Genomic DNA, 10,919 nt, shown 5'->3' with positions numbered 1-10,919 from the left:
ATTTCAGGCAGAGGAGACGCGTGTCCCTCCCATGATGCATTTCGAATAGTCCGTTTGTCCATACTGTCTATGGTTTGGACCCGGGTTTGCGTTCACACCAGAGGAACCGCACCAAAATTGGTCATTTGGTGCGGATTCAAGCGAACCGAGACCACCTCCTTTTTGAGGTCTCGGTCCGCTTGATTTGGTTCGGGTCCGAGTCCGATCGACGCTTTCACACCAACGCAAACGAACCGAACTAACCACTTTTGGTTCGAATGGACCGTTTGGTGCGCACCAAATACTGTCGGTGTGAAAACGCCCTTAGAGAGGTCTGTGGAAAAGCAGAGGGGCTTGGACAATTTTTGAGGGAATTACCACCCAACTTCCCTGAGCTTTCAAGGATGTTCAGGCGGACCATGTGCCTTTTTGGAAGCACATATCTGTGTGAAAAGCTCTTCTCTGCCATAAAATTTAATAAGTCAAAATACAGGTCAAGGCTCACTGATGAGCATCTTCAGTCTATCCTGAGGATTTCATGTGCTTCCTCTTGCAAGCCAAATATCTCTCAGCTGTGCAAGCTGAAGCGTAGCCAGGTTTCAACCAGCAAGGAGTAGGCAAAAGAAGAAGAGTAGACGTATTAGTTTAAACTTACATTTTGAATACATTTTCATGTTCTGAACTGTTATTAAAGATTAAGAAAGTGTGTTGCATGTTGTTCTTTCTCTCTTTTTTTTCGGGCAACCGCTATTTATCGAATACTCAATGCGGCCCAGCCTCACTCAGACTTTATCTAATGTGGCCCCCAAGTAATTTGAGTTTGAGACCCCTGGGTTACAGTGTATGAACATTAAAGACCTGCTTGATTTTTATCCTTTGGTGTCATACATTCTTAATGGAAACAAAGTCATTCCTCTGAAGCACAGTATTGTGGAAAAATAAAGTTGAAGCTAATGCTATACTTCTCACACTGTAAATAGTTCACAATGATATCTGATTTAAGTTTATTTACTGTATTTTATTTTATTTTTTTCTTTTTAGTGCAAATATGAGTGACTCAGAGCGAACGTTCTTAGATGATGCCATCATGGAAGTACTACCAGACCTTCCACCGGCAACCAAAAACATCCTCCAAGAACACTTGCAATCCATTGGAGTTGAGATGTATGATGATCTACATTTCATACAGGAGGCTGATTTAATGACTGCATTAAGACCTATACAAGCCAGAAAACTTCTTTCTGTTTGGAAACAGAAATGTAAGTAAAGACCGTACACAAACAGTCTTTTAATGTATGGATTTGTCATCTGTTCAAAACATGGTATGCACAGTGTAACTCATCACCTTTTTCCTGTTATTTTAAGACCAGACTCCTGAGCCCAACTGTCACCTGCCCACTCTGTGTCCTTGCCATCAGTTTCACCCCGAAGTTCATCTTCAACCTCCTCCAGTAGTAGCAGCCCAGGACTCGATACACAGTGGGAGAACAGTTTTGAAATTCCATGGAGTAAATTTCCTGAGGAAATGATGCAGTCTTTGGAGAGGGGAAAAAGGCCAGGCTCAAAACTGAGGAGACAGATGATCCGGATAGTTGCGACTGAGATGTTAGAAAAATACCCTCATGTAGGTAAAAAGCATTCAACTGATGTTGCAAAAAAATTTTTAGCAAAATATCCAAAATCTCTACAAGATGTTATAGAGGGAGATATTGTTGGGGCAGGCTACCATTCCCTTGTTAAACAGTTACAAAACAGAATTGAAAATGTGAGGCGCGGTTCAACACCTAAAATAAGAAAAAGAAGACATGCGACCGATGACTCGGATCACACAGATGAGATCCCTTTAGAAGAGAGAGCTGAAATGCAGGACATTTATGGGTGCATTAAGTGGAATGTCAAATTTCTGCCCATTGGAGAAACTCAAGAGAGCCAGCAGCAAAAGATGGAAAAACTCAAAGCAATGTACCAACATTAATCTGAGGCCAATCTGGAAGAGATCAAAAATCTAATGAAGTCCACTTTTTACACACAGCGCCAACAAGTCAACCAGGGAAAAAGTATCAAATACCTCAGAGAGGAGTGGCCATTTTTGTTTGATGAACTTGGTATGTCTGTCCACTTCAAGGAACTCACTGGGATTGACCTTAAAGAGACATTCACTCGAAATTTGGATTTGAAGGGGAAAAGGCTTCTCAACTACATGACAACAGTTTGTGTCAACAAGAGTAAGAAGTTCCTTCAGACTTATGCTAGGCTTCAGAGGATGCGAGGACAGCAGAGTAGCTGCTCAGATGATGTGAAAGAGATGGTCCTGCTTCTGCTCAGCTACTTTGATGAGAAGGAGGAGTCCTTGTTCTTCTATGTAGAAGATACATGTCTGGCAGAAGAGGTCCAACTGGAGCAAGTGCCTGTGACACCAGCTGTTATTGTCTGTGGTAAGTCTGTTTCATATCTTTTAATTGCAGTTTATAGAATTTGTCATGTGTGTGGTGTTTATTAAAATACCCTGTTTAATATTGTATTCATAGGAACATCATGCTTTTCTTCAACGAGGTACATGCTGAGTCTGGATCAGAACCTTATCAACACAAACATCTCCTCCTTCATTTCTGCATTGTGCCTGATGTTTGGGAGCTACTATTGTTTTAACATCCATTATCCATCTGAGCTGGCTTCAACTCTTGAGTTTCTTCAAAGGTGAGTAAATATGGCTTACACATTTCTTAATACTGAGATTGATACCTGGACTCAGACCCAGACTTTACTCTGGGTCTGACTTCAGTCCTGGGCTGGGACTGCTACTCTGGGACCTAAAATGACAGATTTGTGTTTTAAACATTCATTTTATTCGAAAATATATTTTGTAGTTTATTTTATTCTGATAAATAAAAATGTTTAATATGCAATATTTTATTTTATAGGTGTTTTTTCTTGATAAACCCGGAAAAAGGAACCAAAGTGGAGAGTAAAAACTCAAAGCGTCGTCTCAATGTAAACCCTCGAGTCCTCACCCTGATACAAGAACTCTCTGATCACGAGTAGCGGGAAGGATAAACATGGACTGTCTGATGGAGTCTTTGGAATCTCTTTGGACTCTGTGTTCGTTTGAGAAGAGGTACCGGAAGTTTTTGCTTTGTTAAATCTACAGTGTGATTTATGTTAATTAAGGCATAATATGTCATTGATTTAACCATCATGCTCTCCTCGGGGTCACATTGACCTGAAGATTAAAAAAAAAAACGGTTTTCCTTTCCTCTCTCTTGGTGCGGGTCAGTCAAACCCAAAAATGTATTTTCTCGCCTGGCGAGAATTTATTTGAAAATACATTTTTGGGTCTGATAGACCCGCTCCAAGAGAGCAGGAAGGGAAAAAAAACAATTCTTCGGGACAATGTGACCCCCAGGAGAGCATGAGGGTTGTAAATGTTAATTTTAAAGTCATTTTAAGAGTTATGTTTTAGCAAGTAAACACAATTTTAATTTGGTTGTGTGCCTGGCACTTGAAACTTGTTTTAAGGGAAAGCCCAATACTGTAAAATGACTCATTCAATAGACCTGTAGATCAATGCGTGTTAATTTAGTTCAGCTGAAAATCAGTCACATGCTTGATATTGTTAAAACAACACCATGAGAATGCATTGTTTGAGTAACTGAAAAAAGTTCTGCAATAATGAGGCTATCTTGGAACTTCGATTCAGTGGTTTCTTTGAATGCAATTTTTTGTTCTATATGCTGAAAAAAATCTAATTGTTTACAACTTGTTACTATATTGAGACTGTTAAATAAATGTTTTAAGTGATATTTTTCTTGTCATGTATTATTGCATGTTTTGGTAATGATTACAGTAGTAGCAGTAGAATTTATGATCTTGCAGGTTTAACAGGTAATTTTTACAGTTCAACTGTATTATTTAAACATAAAAATACTGCGTTTATGAGTAGATTTTATGTAAAATTTACAGAAAAGCTTAATTTAAAATATAAACTTTTACTGTCATTTTGCCAGCTTAAACTGTTTTTTTGTGAAATATTTCCCTGTTAATTTGACAAGAAATCAGTGCACAAAAAACATTTATGTTATGTAGAAAATACAGGAAAGGATGTATAATAAGCATTTTTTTCATGTTAAAAATACAGGAAGGTGTCTATTTATTTACAACACGGTTATGCAAAATTAACAACTTTTTTGTGTAGATTTCACAGATTTTAAATGTGATTCAACCGTGATTTCAAAAACCGTAAACTGATTTACATTGTTCTCAGTAAAGTTATTAACTGTATTACTGTATTTTTTACAGGAAAGCTCTGGTAACCCCAGCTGCCAGCGTTTTCCTGTAAAAACGACTGATTTTTTTTTTTACAGTGTAGCTTTGATTTTTGCAATTGAAAAATTGTACTTAAAAAATCATAGTATATTTTTATATGTAATATAAAAAATATAAAAATTTATATGTAATATAAAAATATGCTTATATGTAATGAGTAGAGTTAGTTTTCCCTTTTTAAATGTCTTGACAAGATCTTAGTGTGAATCATTACAATCAGAATAGAAATAATTCAGATTTAAAAGTGCTTCTCAAGTCACAGGCCTCAAGTCCAAGTCGAGTCCCAAGTCTTAGTCTATTTCTTCAAGTCAAATCTCAAGTCCTAAAAATGGTGCACCAAGTCCAACTCGATTCCAAGTCACGACATGGTTTGCATCGACATAATAGTTTAAAGGGCCGATATTACACTGTTGTTTCCTCATCGCAAACATACCTGAAGTTGTGTTTTGTTTCATTCACACGTTTCACACACAAATCCTGCATATTTAGGTTCTTCTCTCAAACTGAAAACACTCTGTTCCACCTTGTGATGTCATGTGAAAGCGCTCCACTGTGTTTTTAACTCCCTGCACCTTCACTACAATCACTTAGATAATTTCAGCCCTGGAATTGCCAAACTCTACTGAACAAAAGGTAAAAGGAGCTGTTAATTTTAAAACTATCAAAAGTTGGAACAAATTAATAATAAAGAGTTACTCAAACATGTGTGAATGAAACTAGATCTAAACCAGGTCTGAAACCTGGTCTAAACTAGGTCTAAACCATGTTTAAACCAGGTTTAAACCAGGTCTAAACTAGATATAAACCAGGTCTAAACTAGATCTAAAACCAGGACTAAACCATGCTGCACATGCTCCGTCCTCCATGTCCTGGTTCCAGACAGGGGCGAGCAAGACCAGTGGGCGATGGACTGGGTCCGAGCTGTTCTGTGCCGTCATCTGCACACTGGTTCTGGCCTAGTGATGCCACCTTATTTTCTCCATGGAAATTGATGCTTATTACAGTGGAATTTTCCAGACAAAGGAAAAACATCCATGGAGACAAGGGTGTGGGGATCCTCTGCCAGAAAAAGGTACATAGTGCGCCTACAAGGGATTTTTCATTTTATGCCAATTTTAGTCAACTAAAAAACAAAAGATACACTACCACCAGTTTATTATGTAAATAATGCAGTTTTAAGAAAATTAACTGAAACCAGTTTTATTCTCTGTTATTACAATCCAGTAGCAAAATTGCAATCAGATATGTCCAAACCAGTAGAGGCTGGTGGTATAATTTTTTTTGGGTGGGAGCACAGACCAAAATAATAAATATACGTTTTATATATGTGAAGGTGTGTCTTGACCTCTCTTTATTTCAATGACCCACAGAAGCTGCTGGAGTTTGGTGTGACAGCAGTTTATTCTGCACAGAATATAGAAAACAGTTGCTGTGAATTGATTTGTAGTGGACATTCATCATGTGATTCATCTCGTCTCGAGTTCTCCATAACAATGAGTAGTACATGTAATAATATTCAGGGTATTACAACGTTTAAGTCTTTTACAATATTGTAATAACAAAAACAGAACAGCATTACTCAATTCTCTGTAAATAGTTCTTGTGACCGTATAGTGGATTTATAATATAAAATAAAATGCAATTTTATTGTTTTTTTTTCCAACGGGCAATTTATATCTGTACCTTCAATGCAATTTGCCTGTCTGTCACGTTTTTTAAATTTTACTATCTGTAATGTGCAACGCACTTAGAATATAACCAGATGTACATTAACATAAAACATTTGTACCTTACGTACCTGCACAGAATATACAAAAAAGTTGCTGTGAATTGATTTGTAGTGGACATTCATCATGTGTTTCATCTGTAGAAAACAGTCATTTATTAGCCGCTAGCAAAACTAAGAAAAACACGGTCAATACAAATATACTGTAAACTGACTTCAGCAGATCATGGCCAAACAAACATAAAATACCTCCAGTACAACACACAACTGTCAGCTTAACAATAAAATAGCTACACATGAGTGAATTAATCATTTTTGTCCACACAATTTCAGAGCCACGTGACCTCGTCTCGAGTTCTCCAGAACAATGAGGACTCAGAATTCGCTCGAGTTTAGTAAGTGCAGGTACGGCGGGCACCAGGAGATGGCGCTAGTTCACAATTTAGCAGGATTTAACAACGAGGGTTTAACAAAACACAACGCACAAACTGATCCACCGCTCACACCCAGCTCCAACAACGTCAGTAAAACTACAATAAGACACTACGGTCACAACACAAACACAGGGCATCAGCGCTGCTCCTACAGCGCACGGCAGAACAACCGGAGCAGCTCCGTCGGATCAGAGCTCTTTTACGCACTATTTAACTATTAACACTATAACACTATTGAACTATGTTAAAACAGACATTTATTCAATAACTGAGCTCTTATGAGACAAAACACAAACGTCAGCTAAAAACACTTTTAAAAGGCTAAAAAGGTTATTATCTGAATATTACAACACGTTTAACAAATAACATGACAGAAAAACCTGAAAATAAGACAGGCTACCGGTTATCATAGCAACGGGGTCTGGGTCAGCTGACCGGGGTAGGACAGGTTTATGACTTTTCAGAAAAAAAATAAAAGTATTAAATAGCCAATCCCATAAAACGATCAACTGAGATTTAGTATAGAAAACCATCACTCTGTCATTTTCAACTTATTTAAAAATACAGAACTGAGACTCAAAAGTGAAATCAAAGGCAATTTAAATTTATCTGAAATTTTAATAAATCACAAATCTGGTCACAGTCATCAAATATTGTGAATCTGGAGGTCTGGTTCTTGTCTTCCTTCTCCAGCAGATGGCGCCACTACTCTGGGCGACACGGGATGGTTCTTAGGTTTTCCTCTGTAAAAGTCAAAACTTCAGAAGTATTGCACAGGTTGAGAAACATGTTTTTTTTTTTTCTTTCTAAATTCTACACACATTACACATTTTATTCAACATTACAATATTTACAGATGTACTTTTTATTCTAGCAGCAGGAGAAATTTTGACGAGTGACTAAATCAAACCTATAAATATAACTTTACAGCTACAAGATAAACGACAGATTTAAGTTGGTACAGTCAATATATTAAAGTGCATATGGTATGTTAGCAATTATATTTATGAACATTTCTCACTTTATTTCCTGGTTGAACGGACAGAAGATACAGAGACAATTTCATAACTTTTACCGAGCAACCATACTGTGAAAAATGGGCCAAGACTTCCCTATATGACACAATAGTTCAATTATCCATAGATGTATTCCTTTTTAAAACTACTACATCCTGTATTTTTGTGTTTTTCAATTTTTGTCCAGAAACTAACACAAAACTGATGTAAAACTATGACAAATATTCACCACAAGTAAATATCACCAAACCAAGTAAAAATAATTAGAAAAATCTGCCATAAACACTTTAAGATCAGGCTAAAAGAGGCAGGTTTTACGCCGAAGCAACCCTCTCCATTTATCCAGGCTGGGGACTGGCACAGAGGGACACACACAGCGCCCTCTGTGGCTGGATTAGACCCACCGCCCGTGTTCATACAGAGTTAGTGTGTTAGTAAGTGCGTGCAGACATACTCACAGTAAACAGCAGCAGCCTCTGGACCTGTAAAGACTAGTTTAAAAGTTTAGTACAACAGTTTAGAGCTGCAATGAGAAGAGTTAGAAGAGTTAGGGTGAGAACTGTCATTTCACAAAACAAACCCGAAACAATTTTCCAACATACACAATGACAAAATTAATATGAGATTTAACCTTTAACCCTGTAAAGTTAATACAATGTTTAAACAGAAATGTCAACAGATTTCAAACTGGTTAAAATGAACAGACCCTCTGCAAACCTGTGGAAGAGTTGAACAACTAGTATTACAGTTTAGTCTAAGGGTTAGGACCAGAGCCATCAGACTCTATAAACCAGTCCAAATCTGGCCCACGTTAAGACCAGTTCAGACCAAACCAAATACAAAACACATCTCCTTTAAACAACCCAAGACTCAAATCAGTTTTCAGACCTTTTTACCTCCAAATGAAACTGTTGAAGGCTTAGTTTCGAATAAGAAATTTCACTTTCACCCGAGAATAACATGATTTACCAGCCTGTTTAAATCTGGCCAATATTTAGACCAGTCGAGGCACACACCAAAAACACACAAGGGCCCAAGCCCAAATGAAACCTGTGGAAATTATGGTGTAAACATTTAATCTGGCCCACTCCACATTTAGACCAGATAAGACCAGGAGAGACCAGCAGTCTCCATAAAAGTGAGGCAACATTTAAATATGGCCCACTTTCAAACCACCTTAGGCCTAAAACTAAAGCCTTGGACATAAAATCCTCAGCATATTCAGGCCTTGTTTTGAGATGATGATTCACACAGAAATGTCACCTACCTGAGTTAAAGTCTGCATGAACAGACCAACGAATCCAGTGAAACCTGCACTCGGGAAAGATCCCTGTAAGATTATGTCGGTCACAAATCCAACGTCAAAGAGTCAGAACTATTACATTCAGACCATAAAAAAGTGACAGAACACATGGGCCTCAACCCTTGGACCAAAACTCAAGTCAAGATGAGTGGCTGAGCACTCACTCACAGCAAAAAGGTTCCTTTGTGTGCAGAACCTGCACAGGTGTATGGCAGCAGCTCACTGCTCCTGACAGGCTGTCCCAGCAGCACTTTGCATTTGACCCATTCATCATCAACAAAGGGAGAATTTCCCTCAAAAATTCCCTACTAAAATATACTGTACCTGAAGATTATTCCAAATGATCAGGTTTTAAAAAGATGTGGGTTTCTCCAACCTGAAAACTGAAGAGTTAGTAACATGACAGTCATCACATTTTAGCTTTAGCTGTTTAAAAAAAAAAAAAAAACTAACATCTGCTACAGTTGTTGCAGATGATTTTCATGTCTCACAGTTGCAAGACATGAAGTATATTTAGCTTAGATTAACTATGAACTAATTAACAATGATAATAATAATAATAAACTGATACCTGTAGAAAGGTTAGAGGACACCACCCAAATCTGCAAACACAAAGGAAAAGTTATTAACAAAATTACAAAATTCTAGAGTATTTCAGCAAAACAGTTTAATATTCACCTTTGGGTCTTTGGGGGAAAGCTGGCTGAAGCCCAACCCAACCCAAAACAGAGTTTAGGTAAACTCTTCCAACAAGGTGGTCTGGATCAATTCTTTCATTCCATATTTTGGAGTATAGCCTCTGATATAAGAGTTTCCATTCTTCTACTTTAGTTCTTGGGTCCTTTTTAACTTCAGATGGAGGCAAAAGGTTCATTTTTCACTGGTCAGCAGCACTCTTTAGCTTCTATAGCAGTAGTAGATATCACAGAGCTGCTGTAAAAGGGTTAGACACCAACCTAAAACCTGAAAACTCCAGCATTAGTCAGTAACATATGGTAGACAATTTTATTTGAAATGAGCTAAAGCTAAAACATAACATCTGCTACAGTTGTTGCAGATGATTTTCATGTCTCACAGTTGCAAGACACGAAGTATATTTAGCTTAGATTAACTATGAACTAATTAACAATGAAAATAACAAACTGAGACCTGTAGAAAGGTTAGAGGACACCACCCAAACCTGCAAACACAAAGGAAAAGTTAGAAACAAAAATTACAAAATACTAGTGTATTTCAGCAAAACAGTTTTATATTCACCTTTGAGTCTTTGTTTTGGGTTGAACGTCCGTCAGCTTCCCTCACAGAGTTCAGGTAAACTCTTCCAGCAAGGTGGTCTGAGTGCATCACAATTTTCCTTAATTATGCACTTGTTTCAGTTTTATTCTTACCAACCACCCCAAACCCACACCCAACGCAATACAAGAACCCAAAACCAAGTGCCACCTGTGGAAATTAAACATTAAAATCTAGTCCACATTTAGACCAGATCAACCCATAACAAACCACACAGTCTCCATAAAAGTATGTAGAATATGACACATTTGGACCAGTTTAGGCCCAAATCTGAGCCATTAAAATCCTCAGATCTTGTTTTGAGAGGACACAAGGTAAAGGATAAAAAGAAAGAACAGAAGTTTTAGGAGTTGACCATTGTACAGTTGGATGCATTTGGACGGTTTTAAATTTCCAGGACAGATGAGAGATTTTTATTTTCCAAGTAGGTTTTCATCTCATTTGAAACCTTTGATGACACCTTCCACTTTTTGTTTTGCATTTGTTTAAATTTGCATGTTTGAGTATTTTATGGCAGGTCCTGTATCATCCTTATATCATTCATGTTTGGAAAGTGACCATTTAATTCCCACAAATGTATCGTTCATTTCATATAATTCTGAGTCATTGTGTTCCAGTTCATTGACCCAAGCTTGGTGGACATGTTTAAACCTTTTCATTGCAATTTGTTACATTTGAAAAACACATTTTTTTTCACCATGGTTTTACACTTTGTGATAAATGACATTTTCACACATCAAAATACCGAGAGATTTTATTTGAGAAAAGTTTAGCTTTTGTTTCATGAATTTTGTTTGTAGCACAATTTCCTTCATTTTACTGACAAAACCTTTTGCATTTGTTTT

At 37.3% G+C, this 10,919-nt stretch overlaps 1 protein-coding gene across 1 annotated transcript; it reads left to right on the top strand.

The window, feature by feature from the left end:
- Positions 1 to 1,906: 1,906 nt before the first annotated feature.
- LOC129409166 (uncharacterized) lies at positions 1,907 to 3,021 on the top strand. The gene is made up of 3 exons (XM_055154345.1): positions 1,907 to 2,414; positions 2,508 to 2,676; positions 2,901 to 3,021. The coding sequence occupies exons 1-3, from the start codon at positions 1,988 to 1,990 to the stop codon at positions 3,019 to 3,021; spliced, it is 717 nt and encodes a 238-aa protein (XP_055010320.1). The 5' UTR covers positions 1,907 to 1,987.
- The last annotated feature ends 7,898 nt before the right edge of the window (positions 3,022 to 10,919 follow it).

The sequence above is a fragment of the Boleophthalmus pectinirostris genome, unplaced genomic scaffold (assembly GCF_026225935.1).
Source record: "Boleophthalmus pectinirostris isolate CB_2022bp ecotype Guang Dong unplaced genomic scaffold, ASM2622593v1 HiC_scaffold_19, whole genome shotgun sequence".
NCBI classification, from domain to species: domain Eukaryota; kingdom Metazoa; phylum Chordata; class Actinopteri; order Gobiiformes; family Gobiidae; genus Boleophthalmus; species Boleophthalmus pectinirostris.
The sequence above is the reverse complement of the archived record's forward strand: the minus strand, read 5'-3'. Positions and strand labels throughout refer to the sequence as shown.

Coding starts and splice junctions, on each gene's coding strand:
- LOC129409166 (XM_055154345.1), top strand. CDS start 1,988: ATGAAGTCCACTTTTTACACACAGCGCCAACAAGTCAACCAGGGAAAA. Junction 2,415..2,507: donor ACCAGCTGTTATTGTCTGTG/GTAAGTCTGTTT, acceptor TTGTATTCATAG/GAACATCATGCTTTTCTTCA. Junction 2,677..2,900: donor ACTCTTGAGTTTCTTCAAAG/GTGAGTAAATAT, acceptor TTTATTTTATAG/GTGTTTTTTCTTGATAAACC.